Raw genomic sequence first — 19561 nt, 5'->3', positions numbered from 1 at the left:
TATAAATAAAAAGTTGAGCAAAGATGCATCGGGTAAATATAAACAATAATAAAGCAATAAGGGTAATAGAAATATAAGATCAATTAGAATGAAAGTCAGGGAGTGACTGGGTGGCTCAGTCAGTTAAGCGTCTGACTCTTGATTTAAGATCAGGTCATGATCTCATGGTTTGTGGGTCTGAGCCCTGCATCAGGCTCTGTGCTGATAGCGCAGAGCCTGCTTTGGATTCCCTCTCTCCCTCTCTCTCTGCCCCTCTCCTGCTCATTCTCTCTCTCTCTCTCTCTCTCTCTCTCTCAAAATAAATAAATAAGCTTAAAGGAAACAGGGAGGTATTTTTAATGATTTAATATCCATAATGACGATACAAGAGTCATAAAACTGCCAAGCAGCATCAAAATATGAGAACAAATGAGAGCTATTGGGGCAATCTCAGAGGTATATAATTTGAAAAAAATGTCTCATTCTAAAACTATCCAAAAGTACTAGATAAAATATAATAAATGGCTTCAATGAGCTCTTAAAGAAGTAAGGGAGGGCGCCTGGGTGGCACAGTCGGTTAAGCGTCCGACTTCAGCCAGGTCACGATCTCACGGTCTGTGAGTTCGAGCCCCGCGTCAGGCTCTGGACTGATGGCTCAGAGCCTGGAGCCTATTTCCGATTCTGTGTCTCCTTCTCTCTCTGCCCCTCCCCCGTTCATGCTCTGTCTCTCTCTGTCCCAAAAATAAATAAACATTGAAAAAAAAAATTTAAAAAAAAAAAAAAGAAGTAAGGGAAATATCCACTGGCTAAAATAAGAGAAGTCTGTCCATGAGCTTATACAAAATATGATAAAAGCAAAATACTGGGAGATCAAAGACTGAGAGAGTTTCCCATTAGGTTGACTTATAGGTTGTAGGTCACAAACTGTCAAAAATTACAAATATTCTGTGGCTCAATTTAATGATAAGATACTCTCACTAATGAACTTCTAGCAGATATGGTTTAGAAAGAAGGAAACTGAATTCAGCATAATGCTGAGAGATGCAAAAAGCAGTAACAAACCAAGATGTTGGTAAACATGAAGTACATCTGAATAAGCACAGTATATGTGTGTATATAATATCATATATCATATATATATATACGTGTATATATATGATGTATATATGATATATACATATATACATGATATATTGTATATATCATATATAATATATAAATTATATAATAATTATATATAAGCAAATATTTATATATTTTATATATTATATATGATACATATAATTATATAATGACAGTATGTATTATAATTGCTTATATAATGATAACAATTAACTTCAGGAATATATAAAAATAATGTGGAACTAAATCCTGGAACCTTGATAGAAATAATGAATTCTTTGTATTATTCCTGAAGAGGGTGAGGAATTCCTAAGTTAAGGATTCGTGGTATAAATGTGAAGATAACCACAAAAACAACAGAAATAGGATGTGTATAGTTTACAAACCAAGTAGAGGGGGAAGAGAGGGGAGAATTAAAAAACACAACAACTTTATTAACCCAGTAGAAGTTAGAAAAGGAAGAAAGCACACAGAAAAAGCAGGTTAAATAATAATTATAAAATAAGGGAAAATAAATTCAACAATGTAAATAATCACAATAATGTAAATGGACTAAACTATTCAGACAGTTATTGTCATATTGGATTTTTAAAAAAAATCTAGATATGTGCTGTTTATAAGGGACACATTTAAAAGATAAAGACATAGAAAGCTTGCAAGTAAGTAAATAGGAAAAGATTTGAACAAAGTAGTTATGAGCTTGCTTATTTTAGTGGATAACATACTTATTATCTAGAACCCTGCCCCTGAAACATTTAAAATATACTCAGCACAAAGCAAGTGTCAACAAATATTTAAACAATTACCATATAGGAACCATTCTCTTACAACAATACAATTAAATAGGAAATCTATAACAAAAAGTTAACTAAAAGCAAATATATATTCATTACAAAAGTAAAAAAGAAACTTCTAAATCAAAGAAGAATTATACTGAAAACCTGAAAATATTTCAAACTGAACAATAAATAAAATACCACTTTTATTGTATGCCACTGAGGCTAATGGCATGCAGATGATGCATTACCTAGAGAGAAATTTGTACCTTAAATGCTTATATTAGAAAATAAGAAAAATTGAAAATTTAGGAGGTAAGCATTTAACTCAAGGAATTAGGAAAATACAATAGAGAACAGAAGAGAGAGAGCCAAAGATAACAACAAAAGTTAATGAAGTGAGAGTAAAGTAACAAGAGACAATTTATGTATAAGATATACAAATAAAAACCACTATCAAATAGACAAATCTCTTCAAGGTTGACCAAGAAAAAGAGAGAGAAGACATAGATAAACAATATTAGGTATGAAAAAGTGGGGATAATTATAGACAAGTAGAGATATACAGTAATGAACATGTTTATAGCTATCTGAAACTGCAAAAGATTCGTATCCAGAAACTTCCAACAAACTTACAGGTGATCTGTGTTCAGCAGTGTTCTAAGTGCTAGTCAGACATGAACATATCTAATCCTCATAACAATGCTGTGAGACAGGTAGTTCATACTCTCAGGTCACATATGAGGAAATTAAGGCACAGAAAGATCGGGTAATCAAAAAACAAATAATTGGAACAATAAGACCAAACCAACCCTGGGAAAATCCACTGGCACAAGCACTTACTGTTGAAATCCAAGTTCAAGACAGGCCACATTAGCCTCCACTATGCTCCAGGCTTTTTTACATATGAACATTTTCTTATCTTGGTCTACAAGTTTTACTTCAACAATTCCCTCAGAAGTGGTAGTTCCATACTTTAAGGAAACACTAAATTGTCCTAAAATTAAAAACACACACACACCCACACACAAAAGAATGAGCAATATTTAGGCATTCACCTTTTCTCCTCTTGATTAAAAGCCTTTAAAATAAACAAAAAATGTAATTTCAAATTAACTTTGAACACCATGAAGATTTTAGTAAATAATAGTCTGTAATTGTTTTACCAGGATCTATTATGTATCAGTGGCTATACTACCCAGTTATACAGACTATTATGAAATCCTCACAACAACCCTGTGAAGACTACAATGATATTTTTACATGAGGAACCTAAATGCCTCCACTTTTATACATGAGGTTAACTTACTTGCTCAAGTGGGGAAGCCAGGAATCTGATGGAACTATATTGATCTCACTCCCAAGTCTGTGCTCTTAAAAGTAAGCCAAACAAATAATTGAAATGTAAAAAAAAAATTTAGGTATCTCATATATTTAAGGCATTTAATGCCTCAAGAGAACAAAAGTCTGCCACTGACAAAATAATCTCCATTATTGCTTCCCTCCTTCCCAACAGGCAACAGAGATGGGGTCAAATAGGGAGCTTTCTTCTCCTACTCCACAGTGCCTCAATATCTTAGCCAAGGATCACACAGATATTTAGGCAACTGTGTGCTGGCATATGTCATGGTGCCTTTACAAGGAATGTTTTGAGTATTTTTCTATAAATTCATGAAGTGTCTGTGATAATTGATATTAGAAGATAAGGCTGAGGTTTGCTCTACCACTTAAAATTTCATGAGCTCTTTTTGTGTGCCAAACACTGTATGAAGAGCTTTTACATACACCATTTTATTTAATCTTCATGAAAGTCTTAGGAGTTAGGAACTGGTGTTATTCACATTTTACTGAGGTGGAAAATGGGGTCTGACCAGTTACATAGCTTGTCAATAACCGAGGTGGGGTGGAGGGGCTTGCAACTAAAACTGACAGTGAGATTCCTAACCTTAACCACTCCAGCAATCTACGTATCAGCATCACAGCCTCCTCAGTGCATTAGAAGCCTGGATGGAGTGTAGACAAGCTCTTTCATCTGAAGTGCCAAGTTTGCTAGAGTATGTCCTAGGTCAGCAGTAGCCTGAGCTCCCCTTAGATCAGGGCCAATGGGCTTGGGGCTCCTTAGGGGTAGAGGCTGGTGGGAGGGACACTAGAAGAAATTATTTGATCTGGAGGTCCACAGGCACAGCTCCATATCAATATCAATCTTATATAAAGACTTTTTCACTGCGTTCTGAACCAACTCAATGACTCTGGGAATACTCCTGTTAGTCAAGTAGAAGTGAGGGTGGGGATAATTTTGAAGGGCTGGGCAGCAGAGTGGCACAGGCACTGAGGGGAAGGACCAGCTTCAGGGCCTTGTGCGTGAACTCAAAGGCTGGCTATATTCTGGTGACCCTATTTTCTTTAGTTGTCACCCCCATTACAATTAAGGGTCTAGGGAGGAATTCTGAATTGTCATCATAACATTTCATAGCAAAATTATCTTCTAGTAGACAGTATGGTAAACAAGTTCTTTCTTATATCACAGACTCAACTAGGGCTTTCCTACCTTCAGCTATGCATGTTCCACTATTTAAAAACTTTGCCTTTGGCTGAAGACATTCAAAACTCTTCTGCTGACAGTAAGTTAGGTAGCTTTTCCCATTAGTTGAACACACTGAGGTACCATTCTTTGGGCACTGATAAGGGAGTTTACAGATACAGGTCCCATCGATGCATTTCTGCCATGGTTGACAGAAGACTTTTTTGCAGGAGAGATGTGTGTATTTTTCAATTAGGCACTTGTTGTCTAGCAGATCCTTTTGAGGTATGTATGATGTCGAAGGAAGCTGTAAAACACAAAACAAACACTAACAAACTAAAATCTTTTTTGAAGATGATTAAGTGAAGGAAAGAAACAAAAGAGACTCCCCTATCCCACAGTATGGATGAGGGTGATGTGGTATAGTGGCTTACAGAATCAAAAAGGTGACTTCTAGCCCTAGCTGGAGGACTTACAGTTATATGCCCATGGGTAAGTTACTGACCCTCACAGAATGTGCATCTGTACAATAGGGACAATATCTTCTATTTTGCAAGGCTATTACAAGGATTAGAGATTATATACATATAATGGTTGACAGGTATGCAATCAATGGAGCTATTATTATCCTAAAGCCAACATAAAATTTTGTCTTTGAAGAAATCAATGAATCTCACAAGTCATGTTAAAAACTAACAAAATTGGTGCTAAATATAGTCTCGTGGAATGAACTGGTGAATTTTAAATGAAATTGGTTAATTTTATTAATAAATGCAAAACCATTTGTTAAACCCCTACTGTGTGTAAAGTTTCTCCAAGATGAACATACATGAACTCTGTCTTCCAAGGGCTTGATATCTAGGCAATAAGACAGAAATACACATAATAACTGGGGTACAAGGAAGACTGTGGTAATTGATATAACAGTGGTACAAATACAATACAGTACTCTTGGAGAACCAAAGTGGAAGAGAGTTAGTCTTTCTGGGGGGATTTAAAAAGGCCTCGTGGATGTGGTAGCATTTGAGCAAGGTAAGCAAAGACGGCTGCTAGCAGAGAGCTGGTGCTAGCAAAAGACAGGAGGGATAGTGCAGAATGTACTTAGGGAATCATGAGTGGGCCCAACTAATGGACATATGGGGTTTTGTGTGCTTCAAATGAGGTAGTCACTGGTCAGGATACTGGTAAGAGAGAGGTAGCAGGAGTGGAGTATGAGAATGGTTTGGAAAGACACTCAAGCAAGCAAAGCAACAAGATTGGACAATTTACTCCATGTAGCGGTTGAGGGTGGGTCCTAGGTTTTGAAGCTGACTGAAAGTAAGGAGGTATAATGATGCGTTTATGAATTTGGTTTGGGACCAGTTGAGTATGAAGCAACTAAAGGACATACTTTGTGGAAAAGGGATATAGGTGTGTGTCTGAAGCTTGGAAGACAGATTATTAGTTAACTCAATAAATGGGTTAGCAAGCACCACTCTGTGCCAGAGAATGGTCTAAGGCTAGGACCAGAAGAATAAAACTCTCTGGCCAATCCAAAGAGAGACAGGGAAACCTGACAATTGCTCTGACAGATATTGGCTGGGGATGCCATTAGTATAGTGTTCTGTCCTGACTAGGAGGCTCCAAAACATTTACAGAAATTCCTGTTTTCTGGGCTGTAGTCTGAGGGTGCTGTGCACTGGTCCTCTGGCAGAGGGGGTGGTGGGCAGGCACTTCAGGTAGGACTGTAATAAAAAGAACACCAGGCTTGTTCAAGACTAGAGAATAGAATGAGAGGGTGGTGGAGGATAAGACAGCAGGTCCTGAGGGAGCCACTTTAAGCAAGGAAGCAAATTTGCTTTTGGGGAAGATCTTAGAAATAAGATCAGACAGGCAGGAGGCCAATTAGACCTGCAGGAATCCAGAGGAAATCTGTTGAGAGCTGGGAACAGATCATTTGGGTCAAAAATTGTGGAAAGCATTGTGGAAAGTCATTGCTCTCTCTGTTCCCTAATTGGCCTGTCTAGAGGATGAGTGTCTTGTCCCTGTCTCACCAGCCCCCAGCAACAAGTCCCCCTCTCTTTCTCAGTGTTTTTCCAGTTGCAGTAACAGCCAGTGAGGGCAGAAACAAATTGAACAATCTTTAAATGCTGTCATAAAAACAAAAACCAATCAATTAAAACCATGCAAAAATTTTGCATAAGCTCTGGAAGTCTTTCTACCTAATATGCTTTTCAGTAAACTTTATTAAAACCTTTCTGACGTCTCATTTTTCCTTGACCTTTGGACAGAAATCTGGGCAAGTGTCATAACTTTTCAATCATTCTTCAATTAGACCAAAACCAAAAATTTAAGATTTTTACTCCCAGCAACAGTCATGTAACAGCCAGTACAAAGTCCAGTTCTGTGTAATCATTCAAACTCTGATCTTCATTTCAGGTGAAACCTTCTCCTTTTTCCCAGCTCAAACTTGCTTTGAGGGGCATGTTGGGCCTGGTATTCATGGAATGGTGGAAAAAAAGCCCAACAAAGTCAGAACATTGAGGAGAATTTACATTTAAGGAGCTGAAGATGTGGAGCAAGTAAAAAAGTTTGCTTCCCAGTCAGAGAGAGGGGTCCTTTGCTCCATGTGTCTAATGCTGCAGAGAGTTTCAGAGGATGAAGGCTGAAAAAAGCCCACTGAACTAGATGAACAAAGATCACTGGGACTCTTTGGAAGTAGTTTGAGCTGAGTGTGAGACATAGAAACCAGAGCTTGGTGTGTTAAGGCCGGAATGGGAAGTGAAGAAATGGAAGTGGAAGTACAGGGCAGCCATTCTGATTGGCCTTGTGCTTAGACATGGGAGACTGAACATAGGCTTTAAAAAAAAAATCTCTGCTTCCTCTCCAAGCCCCACTAAAGTGAGAGTAACAATTTATGTACCGAATTCAGAAGCACCCAAATATATAAAACAATTAATCGTAAACATAAGCAACCTTACTGATAACAATGTGATAATTGCAGGGAACTTTAATACTCCACTTACAACAATGGATAGATCATCTAGACAGAGAATCAGTAAAGAAACAATGGCCGTGAATGATACATTGGTCCAGATGGACTTGACAGATATATTTAGAACTCTGTATCCCAAAGCAACAGAATATACTTCCTTCTCTAGGGCACATGGAACATTCTCCAAAATAGATCACATACTGGGTCACAAAACAGCCCTCAACAAATATAAAAGGACTGAGATCACACCATGCATATTTTCAGGTCACAATGCTATCAAACTTGGAATCAACCCCAGGAAAAAGTCTGGTAAACCTCCAAAAGCATGGAGGTTAAAGAACACCCTACTAAAGAATGAATGGGTCAACCAGGAAATTAGAGAAGAAATTTAAAAATATATGGAAACAAATGAAAACGAAAATACAACAATTCAAACACTTTGGGATGCAGCAAAGGCTGTCCTAAGAGGAAAATACATTGCAATCCAGGCCGATCTCAAGAAACAAGAAAAATCCCAAATACAAAATCTAACAGCACACCTAAAGGAACTAGAAGCAGAACAGCAAAGACACCCAAACCCAGCAGAAGAAGGGAAATAATAAAGATCAGAGCAGAAATAAACAATATAGAATCTAAAAAAACTGTAGAGCAGATCATTGAAACCAAGAGTTGTTTTTTTTGAAAAAATAAATAAAACTGATAAACCTCTAGCCAGGTTTCTCAAAATGAAAAGAGAGAAGACCCAAACAGATAAAATCACGAATGAAAATGGAATTATTACAACCAATCCTTCAGAAATACAAGCAATTATCAAGGAATACTATGAAAATAATATGCCAACAAAATGGACAACCTGGAAGAAATGGACAAACTCCTAAACACCCACACACTACCAAAACTCAAATGAGAAGAAATAGAAAATTTGAACAGACCCATAAATAGTGAAGAAACTGAATCAGTTATCAAAAATCTCCCAACAAGTAAGAGTCCAGGACCAGATAGCTTCCCTGGGGAATTCTACCAGACATTTAAAGCAGAGATAATACCTATCCTTCTCAAGCTGTTCCAAAAAATAGAAAGGGAAGGAAAGCTTCCAGACTCATTCTATGAAACCAGCATTACTTTGATTCTCAAACCAGACAGAGACCCAGCAAAAAAAAGAGAACTACAGGCCAATATTCCTGATGAATATGGATGCAAAAATTCTCAACAAGATACTAGCAAATCGAATCCAAAAGCATATAAAAAGATTTATTTACCATGATCAAGTGGGATTCATTCCCGGGCTGCAGGGCTGGTTCAACATTCGCAAATCAATCAATGTGATACATCACATTAATAAAATTAAAGATAAGAACCATTTGATCCTGCGAATCGATGCAGAAAAAGCATTTGACAAAATTCAGCATCCTTTCTTAATAAAAACCCTCGCAAAAGTCGGGATAGAAGGAACATACTTAAAGATCATAAAAGCCATTTATGAGAAGCCCACAGCTAATATCATCCTCAATGGGGAAAAACTGAGAGCTTCCCCCTGAGATCAGGAACATGACAGGGATGTCCACTCTCACCGCTGTTGTTTAACATAGGGTTGGAAGTTCTAGCATCAGCAATCAGACAACAAAATGAAATAAAAGGCATCAAAATTGGCAAAGATGAAGTCAAACTTTCACTTTTCACAGATGACATGATACTCTAATGGAAAACCTGACAGATTCCACCAAAAGTCTGCTAGAACTGATACATGAATTCAGCAAAGTCGCAGGATACAAAATTAACGTACAGAAACCGGTTGCATTTTTATACACCAATAATGAAGCAACAAAAACAGAAATAAACTGATCCCATTCACAATTGCACCAAGAATCATAAGGTACCTAGGAATAGACCTAACCAAAAATGTAAAAGATCTGTATGCTGAAAACTATAGAAATCTTATGGAGGAAATTGAAGAAGACACAAAGAAATGGAAAAACATTCCATACTCATAGATTGGAACTATAAATATTGTTAAAATGTCAATACTACCCAAAGCAATCTACACATTCAATGCCTTCCCAATCAAAATTGCACCAGCATTCTTCTCAAAGCTAGAACAAGCAATCCTAAAATTTGTATGGAACCACAAAAGACCCCGAATAGCCAAAGTAATAGTGAAGCAGAAAACCAAAGTGGGAGGCATCACAATTCCAGACTTTAGCCTCTACTACAAAGCTGTAATCATCAAGACAGTATGGTATTGGCACAAAAACAGACACATAGACCAATGGAATAGAATAGAAACCCCAGAACTAGACCCACAAAAGTATGGCCAACTAATCTTTGATAAAGCAGGAAAGAATATCCAATGGAAAAAAGACAGTCTCTTTAACAAATGGTGCTGGCAGAACTGGACAGCAACATGCAGAAGGATGAAACTAGACCACTTTCTTACACCATTCACAAAAACAAACTCAAAATGGATGAAGGACCTGAATGTGAGACAGGAAACCATCAAAACCCTAGAGGAGAAAGCAGGAAAAAACCTCTCTGACCTCAGCTGTAGCAATTTCTTACTCGACACATCTCCAAAGGCAAGGGAATTAAAAGCAAAAATGAACTATTGGGACCTCATCAAGATAAAAGCTTCTGCACTGCAAAGGAAACAATCAACAAAACTAAAAGGCAACCGACGGAATGGGAAAAGATATTTGCAAATGACATATTGGCTAAAGGGCCAGTATCCAAAATCTACAAGGAACTCACCAAACTCCACACCCGAAGAACAAATAATCCAGTGAGGAAATGGGCAGAAGACATGAATAGACACTTTTCTAAAGACATCCGGATGGCCAACAGACACATGAAAAGATGCTCAACGTCACTCCTCATCAGGGAAATACAAATCACAACCACACTGAAATACCACCTCGTGCCAGTCAGAGTGGCTAAAATGAACAAATCAGGAGACTATAAATGCTGGAGAGGCTGTGGAGAAATGGGAACCCTCTTGCACTGTTGGTGGGAATGCAAACTGGTACAGCCACTCTGGAAAACAGTGTGGAGGTTCCTCAAAAAATTAAAAATAGACCTACCCTATGACCCAGCAATAGCACTGCTAGGAATTTACCCAAGGGATACAGGAGTACTGATGCATAGGGGCACTTGTACCCCAAGTTTATAGCAGCACTCTCAACAATAGCCAAATTATGGAAAGAGCCTAAATGTCTATCAATTGACGAATGGATAAAGATGTGGTTTACATATACAATGGAATACTACTTGGCAATGAGAAATAATGAAATCTGGCCATTTGCAGCAACATGGATGGAACTGGAGGGTATTATGCTAAGTGAAATAATTCAGGCAGAGAAAGACAGATACCATGTGTTTTTACTCATATGTCGATCCTGAGAAACTTAACAGAAGACCATGGGGGAGGGGAAGGGGAAAAAAAAAGTTACAGAGAGGGAGGGAGGCAAACCATAACAGACTCTTGGATACTGAGAACAAACTGAGGGTTGATAGGGGTGGTGGGGGAGAGGGAAAGGTGGGTGATGGGCATTGAGGAGGGCACCTGTTAGGATGAGCACTGGGTGTTATATGGAAACCAATGTGACAATAAATTATATTTAATATTAAAAAACAAAAACAAAAACAAAACAAAACAAAAACCCACCCAAAGTGAATGAGAGAATGTTAGGGGCAGTTAGTTAGGTTCTAACAGTGTACCTGGAGGCCAGCAAAGAAGTCATGCCCAGTTATCAGGAAAGTAAGAGGCCTGTCCAGGCAGTACTCCAGAACAAAGTCACAAGAAGCCGGATCAAACCAGACAGGCCCAAGATGGCTGACAAAGTAGGCTGAATAAGGAATAAAAAACCCAAAACCCTGCTTCCAAGACATCCTTGCCCCAAATAGTAAATATTACATCTCCTTGTTAACAATCATCAATAAAAGATAGAAACCCAAACCCCAGGGTGTACAGTGTTCCCTCTTCTAGCTTGTCCATTCATTTAAAAAATTTTTTTTACATTTTTATTTATTTTTGAGAGACAGATAGAGACAAAGCAGGAGTGGGGGAGGGGCAGAGAGAGAATGAGACACAGAATCTCAAGCAGGCTCCAGGCTCTGAGCTGTCAGCACAGAGCCCAATGTGGGGCTCGAACTCACAAACTGAGATCATGACTTGAGCTGAAGTCGGATGCTTAACCAACTGAGCCACCCAGGTGCCCTTTGTCCATTCATTTGTAATGAAATATATATTCATTACTAAAGTAAAAAAGAAACTTCTACATCAAAGAGGAATTATACTGAAAACCTGAAAATATTTCAAACTGAACAATAAATACCACTTTTATTGTTTGCCACTGAGGCTTATGGCATGCAGATGATGCATTACCTAGAGAGAAATTTGTACCTTAAATGCTTATATTAGAAAATGAGAAAAATTGAAAATTTAGGAGTTAAGTATTTAACTCAAGGAATTAGGAAAACACAATAGAGAACAGAAAAGATAGCCTAAGATAACAACAAAAGTTAAATAGGCTCCATTAAGAATTCTTATGCTCCCAAAGACTGAGAACCACTTCTGTTGACCAATAATTTTCAAAGTGAGTTACATATAATCTGGAAGTATGAAGATAATCAGGTGGGTAAAATAATAGAAATTATATTAATTTTTATGTTTTATTGAAAAAGTAGGAAGAAATAAGTTTATCTTTACTAATATTCAAATATGGATCAGCACATGTGCTTGCACTCATAACATATTCATTCAATATTTGTTGAGAGACTACAATGTGCCAGGTACTGTTCTAGGTCCTGGGGATACAAGAGTGAATTGCACAAAGTCAGAGAGCTTACCTTTCTAATAGGAGACAGACAAAAATGAATAGAGAATAAATATACAGTATGACAGAAGGTGTCAAATGTTGTGCAGGGTAAGAAGAATAGAGATTGGGGAGAGTGAGAGGGAGGACCATTATTTTGGGGGAAAAGTTTATCTTGGAGCAGAGATATGAAGGTGAGTGTGCAATCCATGCAAGTATCTAGATGTGAGATGTCACGGTCAGAGGAATGAGCCAGGGCAAAATCTGTAGGGGAGAAGCAAATGTGATGTGCTCTTGGTCTAGAGAACTGGTGTGGCTGGAAGGATGTAAGTGACTGGAGAGAGAACAGGAGAAGATGAGGTCAGAGAGTTGGAGGGATGGATAACTGATCACATAGGACCTTATAAGTTACTGTAAAGACTTTGGCTTTTTCTCTGAATGAAAAATAAAGTCACTGGAGGGTGTGAGCCTTCCAATATTTAGAAATTGGACAGAGAATGAAGAATTAGTAACAGAGATGAGAAGATGTGGCCAGTGAAGTAAAAGACAAATAAATAGAAAATGCTGGTACAGAGGCAAAGAGAAGAAAGGAGTGATCAGCTGCTGTGTCTAATGCTTCTCTAGTTAAATGGTGACCTTGAAAAATGTAATTTTGGTGGAATGGTGGAAACTCAAGCCTGACTGGGTTCAAGAAACAATGGGAAAAGAGAAACTGAGCACACACAGCAAAATTTTGAGACTTTAGATACAGAGGGGCAAAGAGAAATGGGGAGGTAATTGGAAGAGGATATTGAATCAAGAGAGGGTTTTTGTTCTAAGAGGATCATATACATGTGCTTAAGGAAACTAGATGATATGATCTAGTTTTAGCTAAAGGAATAATGGACAAATGGCTTAAAGATTCATGTAGTGAAATGAATGCTGGATGAAAATAATGCCCAAATTCAACACCAATGGAAAAACACATAGCAGAGTCATACTTCTAACCCCAGTAGAGGCTGTTCATCAGCCACATCATGGGGTTAAAAACAATGAAAAATTAATTAGCTATGACAAGAAGTCAGCCCTATCCCCCAATGAGTAGAATTAAAAAGAGTATTTGAAATATAAATTTCTATCTAGTATCATTATGAACCTCTCCCTATGTGTTTATTGTATGTTGCTCTTTGTGAAGTATTTTTTCCAGTTAATATGCCACTAAATCAAATGAAAAATTTTAAAAATAATAAAGTATATTTAAAGACATTATCCCATTAAAGATTGATGAAAGTTATTAAAATATTATCTATGTGCTTAAAATTGTGTTTTAAGGTGCATTATTTATATAGCAGTGTATTTATTATTTATAAAATATATTCACATATACTAGAAGCACATGTTCAACAATTTGTAGCAGTTATGACTCTAGCCTATTCATCTTCAAAACATGACTCAACTCTTTCAGTTACTGTTGCTTTTTTGTGTCTATGGGTTTGTTTTTGTTTTGTTTTCTTTTGGCCCTTTCCTTGGTATTTGTAATGATGCAGCAATTATTTTGATGTAAACTTTGTCTTTTTATTCTAGGCAGGACTACAATGAAACAATTTGAGACAGATGATTGGTAGTTAGAAAACAAGAAACAATCTTCTATTCACCCCAGTATACAGCTGTATAGCTTTACCTGTGGTTTCTTTGTCCATTGTTCTTGATTTTCATCTGTATCCTACAAACAAAAGAAAAAGAATGATCAACTATGACAAAGCACAGAAAAGGCCACCACTTCCCCCTTCTACTATTTAAGTAGCTGTGTGTGCTTAGGTAAGTGACTTTACCTTTCTGATTCTGCTCTTCTATAAAATGTGGAAAATAAAAATATCCCCACAGAGCTGTTCTAAGGATCCAATAAAAATAAATACCAGGGAAAACACAAATAAACATTTAAGACCTTATACAAATGCAAATATGATGGTAATTGTAGTAGATTGCAAGTGGCCCCAGTTCTTCTAACCTCCCTTCATCCAAGTCCTTTGTCGTGCTTCTCACTGGGGGCAGGGTGTATTTTCCTAACTCTAGACTCTGGGTCTGGCCATGTAACTTGCTTTTGTTTAACAGGAAGTCAGCAGATGTGTTACAACAGATTGTTGTTACAACCCCTCCAGGAAGCCTCAAATTTAAGAGTCTCTTATGTTCTGTCCCCCTCCCTGTTTTTATATTATTTTTGCTTCCCTTCCCTTGTGTTCATCTGCTCTGTGTCTTAATGTCCTCATATGAGTGAAGTCATATGATATTTGTCTTACTCTGACTAATTTTGCTTAGCATAATACCCTCCAGTTCCATCCACGTAGTTGCAAATGGCAAGATTTCATTCTTTTTGATTGCTGAGTAATACTCCATTGTATATGTATACCACATCTTCTTTATCCATTCATCCACCAATGGACATTTGGGCTCTTTCCATACTTTGGCTATTGTTGATAGTGCTGCTATAAACATTGGGATGCATGTGTCCCTTCGAAACACCATACCTGTATCCCTTGGATAAATACCTAGTAGTACAATTGCTGGGTCGTAGGGTAGTTCTATTTTTAATTTTTTGAGGAACTTCCATACTGTTTTCCAGAGTGGCTGCACCAGTTTGCATTCCCACCATCAGTGAAAAGAGATCCTCTTTCTCCGTATCCTTGCCAACATCTGTTGTTGCCTGAGTTAACGTTAGCCATTCTGACAGGTGTGAGGTGGTATCTCATTATGGTTTTGATTTGTATTTCCCTGATGATGAGTGATGTGGAACATTTTTTCATGGCCATCTGGATGTCTTCTTTAGAGAAGTGTCTATTCATGTCTTTTGCCCATTTCTTCACTGGATTATTTGTTTTTTGGGTGTTGAGTTTGATAAGTTCTTTATAGATTTTGGATACTAACCCTTTATCTGATATGTCGTTTGCAAATATCTTCTTCCATTCTGTCAGTTGCCTTTTAGTTTTACTGATTGTTTCCTTTGCTGTGCAGAAGCTTTTTGTTTTGATGGGGTCCCAGTAGTTCATTTTTGCTTCTGTTTCCCTTGCCTCTGGAGACGTGTTGAGTAAGAAGTTACTGTGGCCAAGATCAAAGAGGTTTTGCGTGCTTTCTCCTCGAGGATTTTGATGTTATGTTTAGGTCTTTCATCCATTTTGAGTTTATTTTTGTGTATGGTGTAAGAAAGTGGTCCAGGTTCATTCTTCTGCCTGTCGCTGTCTAGTTTTCCCGGCACCACTTGCTGAAGAGACTGTCTTTATTCCATTGGATATTCTTTCCTGCTTTGCCAAAGATTAGTTGGCCATACGTTTGTGGGTCCATTTCTGGGTTCTCTATTCTGTTCCATTGATCTGAGTGTCTGTTTTTGTGCCATGTTTTATTTTTTAAATAACTACCCATTTTTCCCAAGACCAGTATTTTGTTATTGGAAATGGCAGGAAAATGGTTATATGATGTGTGCAGGTACGCTGGGCACTTATACCCTATTCTCCTTAAAAAATTGGAAATATTACTTTGGGTCAATTCCATTATTTTTGCCTCAGAAATTAAAAAAAATAATTGGCCTTGTTTCTTGGTCTTGTTTTTTATTGTGAAGGTAAGATGGCTGAAATGTTGTTGTTTTCATTTTTTTTTAACATTTGTAGCAGTTTTATTCAAAATCACCCCAAACTGGAAACAACCCAAATATCCTTCAATGGGTGAAAGTTAAAACAAACTGTGGTACATCTGCACATTGGAACACTACTTAGCTATGAAAAACAACCTGAATGAATCTCAAAGACATACTGAAAGAAGCCAGTCTCCAGAGATTACATCCTGTATGATGCTATGGATGTGACATTCCAGAACAGGAAATCTTCAGGAATGGAGAACAGATTGGTGTGTGCCAGAGGCTTGGGTGGAGCAAAGGTTTGACAACAAAGAGGTGGCATCAGAGAATTTTTTGGGTGGTGGAACTGCTGTGTTCTAACTGCAGAGGTAGTCACACAAATGTGTTAAAACAGAACTGCACATACAAAAAAGTTGATTTTATGGTATATTAATTCAAAGTTTTTAAAAATGAAGATAAAACATGTCCCAATCAAATTCTTTTTAAAAAGGCTATAGAAGAAATTTTCCACCTGGGTTTCTTCCAGAGAGTCTGCTGTGTGAGGGCTCTGCCACACCAGCCCTGGTGTTTGTGGGTCTGTTTATTCGCCTGTAAAACAAGAAGTCAGTCTACAGCAGTGATTTTCCTTCTTCCCCACACTCTAAAATTGTACCCTTGGGCAAGCCCGTCATGGAAGTTGGGGTGGGGTTGGTTTGGAAGAAGGCATTTGGCTTCCACTGGTGGACCCACAGAGAAGTTGTGCTTTTGTCTGTCTCCTACATTGTTCATTTGAAAACCTCTGGATTAGAATCGCTGGTCTTGAGTCTGATCCTCAGGTCCTTGGGAGGTTTGAACCATCTCGGATTTCAGGGTCTATAGGTTGGGCCCACTCATTTGTCCTTTTGGCATGCGCCCTCATAGACCCAGGTGGTTAGCCAGACCAGGGCACTGGCTTTAGTGGTAAGCAATCTAAACAAGGCCTTTGTGGGGAATCTGGAAGAGTGCTCCTTGCTTTAGGACCCCCAGGGCACACATGGATTAAATGCAATGGGAACTCTGAAAAGGCTAAGAAGCTAGGCCTCTCCTGAAGTAGGGTGTGAAGGGACTTAAACCTTTTTTTTTTTTTTTTCCACACAGGAGGACCTTTTTGGAAGAGCATTTTGTAAACAGTAAAGGGTTATGCAAAGATGGGGGAATTGTGAGGATGATCGTGCTAACCGGGACCAGCAGGGCCAAAGCGTCATTCATGCCTAGAGTTGCTACCATAAGCCCTGACCGTGTGTCAGGCACCATGTTAAGGAATTGCTGAATCTTCATGACAATGCTGTGAGAAAAGGGCTGTCATTGCTTGGACAGATGAGAAAGCTGAGGCTCCAAGAGGTCCCAGATCATATGGGGAGGAGGTGACAAGGCTAGGTTCCAGTCTGCAGCTCTGGCCTTCCAAATCAAGACCTACAAGAGGAACCCCTGAAGCCTGATGCCAGGCCTTCTCTCCACGTGTGCCTCTAAGAAGGAAACTAATGCCACCTTCAAAGGCTGGCGGGGGACTGCCATGGGTACTCTGAGACCTTGCCACCTACAATAGCACTTGAAAATTTTTTTCCGTAAATTTTATACAATGGAATGCTTTCTTTGAAAACTATGTCATGTGTAAATCCAACCCAGAAAACCAGAGTTGGGTCCCTGTGGCTGAAGGTAGAAGCAGGGTTGGCCTGGGCCCCCAGGGCTCCCAGAGCACCACCTGGAGGCCACTTATCTAGTAGGTTGGCACTGATTGTGAGTGGCACAGGAGGCGCCATGATGCTTAAGGCTCTAGCTTTGGGTTTGAAAGAGTGAAGTGGAATGGTGGCTGACTTGTTTGTGGGTTGGTCGGTCTGCGGGAGAGCAGCAGGGTTCCAAGCTTGCCATATGCTTTAGGCACTGGTCCATTTGACCTGGGCACTTGCCTCTCTCTCCCATCTGGCCAGCAGCCATGACCTGTCACTCACAGGGTAGGAAACTTACCTGCACCATCGTATAGTTAGTGAATTTAATCTTTGAAGATATGGATAATAAGGTTAAAAGCTACAGCACCTTTCCTTTTTTTTTCTGGTCCTTATAAAAGGCATTATCTGTTTTGTCTGTAACAACAGTAGAACGCTTAAGTTCAGATCTTGGTCAACAGCAGATCTGCACCTTTGACCTGGGCACAGAGGTTGGTGAGATGGCTCAAAGTGGAATCATCAAACGGACCCCCTCCTGGTAGATGTCAGGGATCACTCCCATAGGGGAGCTGACCATGTGCACGGAGTTCTTGCCAAACAGCTGGAACTCATAGTGGATGAGCTGCTCCCAAAAGCCATTGTTGGGCCGGATGATGGGCCGGCATGACTTGGTCCACGTGTGGGCATCCAGCAGGGACATGGCATGGTACTTCATGAGGTAGGCAAGGCAGAGGGCAGCTGAGCGGCTCACGCCAGCAGCGCAGCGCAGCAGCGTGCGGCCCTGCTTCATCGCCACACTGTGGATGTGGTCAGCAGTGGGGTCAAAGAAGTCACAGAGACGTGAGATGGGTGCGTCAGCCACCGGCACCTGTACATACTGGATGTCCTCATACAAAGTGTTCACCACTTCTACTGGGACGTTGATGACGGTGGTGATCCGGTTGCTGGAGACCATGAGCTTGTTGTTGGCAGCCACCCCATTGCTGATGTATAGGCTGCTGGTGATCTGGGAGAGGCCCCTGACCAATGGCTGCCGGAAGCGAACCGGAAAGGTACGCGGGGTGCTGTCATCAGGCCAACGGGTCAGCGGCCAGTGAAGCACAAAGGCTGCATCTTTCTGCTAGGCTGTGCCATGGGAAACTTCCTCTCGTGGGCAAGAGAGCAGGTTCGTTCAGGAAGAAACCTCGCCCGAAGCGGGCGAGGGTCTCGGGGAGAGAGAAGACCGGTCACCACCATCCGGGAGCCACAATCCCGGGCCGTCCCACGCTCTGGTTTCCATAGCGATGGTCCTTCCTCGCGGTGAGGGATCCTCAGGGCCAGGTCTTCGGAGAAACCCCGGCCTCCTCTCCCCTCTCTGGAGCTGTCCCGCCCGCCCTCGCCAGGTTACCCGCCCGGCGATGACGCCGGGGCCACATCACTTTTAGCGGAGAGGTAGTGTCTGCTCAGCTCTCTGCAGTCCGCTGAGTCTCCTGTTGTTTTCATTTCTAACTAATTTTTTAAAAATAGGAAGCACAAATGAATATTACAAAAAGGTTCAAAAGAGTGCCTGTAAAACGTATGTTTCCTTTTCTCCCTTATCCATTCAACCTACCCAGGCCCACCTCAGAGTCATTCGTTTAATAGCTCTTTGTGGGGCACCTGGGTGGCTCAGTTGGTTAATCGTTCAACTCTGGGTTTTTGCTCAGGTCATGATCTTGGGATTTCCTGAGTTCAAGCCCCCCACCCCCCACCCCCATTGGGCTCTGTGCTGACAGTGCAGGGCCTACCTGGGATTCTCTCTCCCCTTCTCTCTCTCTGCCCCTCCCCTATTCATGCTATCTCTGTATCTCTCAAAATAAATAAATAAACTTAAAAAAGTTCTTTGTGAATCTTTCCACACATGAGCCCATATTTTACTTTCTAACTCTGTCCCCTAATACCAATGTAATTTGTAACCAGTGGCCTTGTAAGTAGCCCCTGGAAGGGAATACAGATGGTTTCTAATGTTTTGTTATTATAACCAATGTGGTAATAATCTTTATATGATACACATTATTTCCCACATATATTAAGTATATCTGTCGATAGTTACCTGGGAGTGAAATTGCTGAATCAA

The 19561-nt window shown here is 39.6% G+C and overlaps 2 protein-coding genes across 10 annotated transcripts in view; both read right to left on the bottom strand.

Annotated features, from left to right (window-relative positions):
• CFI (complement factor I) overlaps positions 1-19561 on the bottom strand; it is a 78107-nt gene that overhangs the window by 26704 nt on the left and 31842 nt on the right. For all 9 annotated transcript variants that reach the window (XM_047855287.1, XM_047855295.1, XM_047855293.1 and 6 more), the window contains 3 exons: positions 13841-13882; positions 4426-4705; positions 2721-2874 (listed from right to left, as the gene is read on the bottom strand). In XM_047855287.1, the coding sequence (XP_047711243.1) occupies positions 2721-2874; positions 4426-4705; positions 13841-13882 (476 nt within the window). The remainder of the gene's footprint in view (positions 1-2720; positions 2875-4425; positions 4706-13840; positions 13883-19561) is intronic.
• Positions 17594-18948, bottom strand: LOC125163747 (dual specificity protein phosphatase 18-like). Its single transcript, XM_047855909.1, has 2 exons — positions 18854-18948; positions 17594-18530 (listed from the first exon to the last, which is right to left on the bottom strand). Exons 1-2 carry the CDS (start codon positions 18946-18948, stop codon positions 17972-17974), a joined length of 654 nt encoding a protein of 217 aa, XP_047711865.1. The 3' UTR covers positions 17594-17971.

The sequence above is a fragment of the Prionailurus viverrinus genome, chromosome B1, assembly GCF_022837055.1.
Source record: "Prionailurus viverrinus isolate Anna chromosome B1, UM_Priviv_1.0, whole genome shotgun sequence".
NCBI lineage: Eukaryota > Metazoa > Chordata > Mammalia > Carnivora > Felidae > Prionailurus > Prionailurus viverrinus.
The sequence above is the reverse complement of the archived record's forward strand: the minus strand, read 5'-3'. Positions and strand labels throughout refer to the sequence as shown.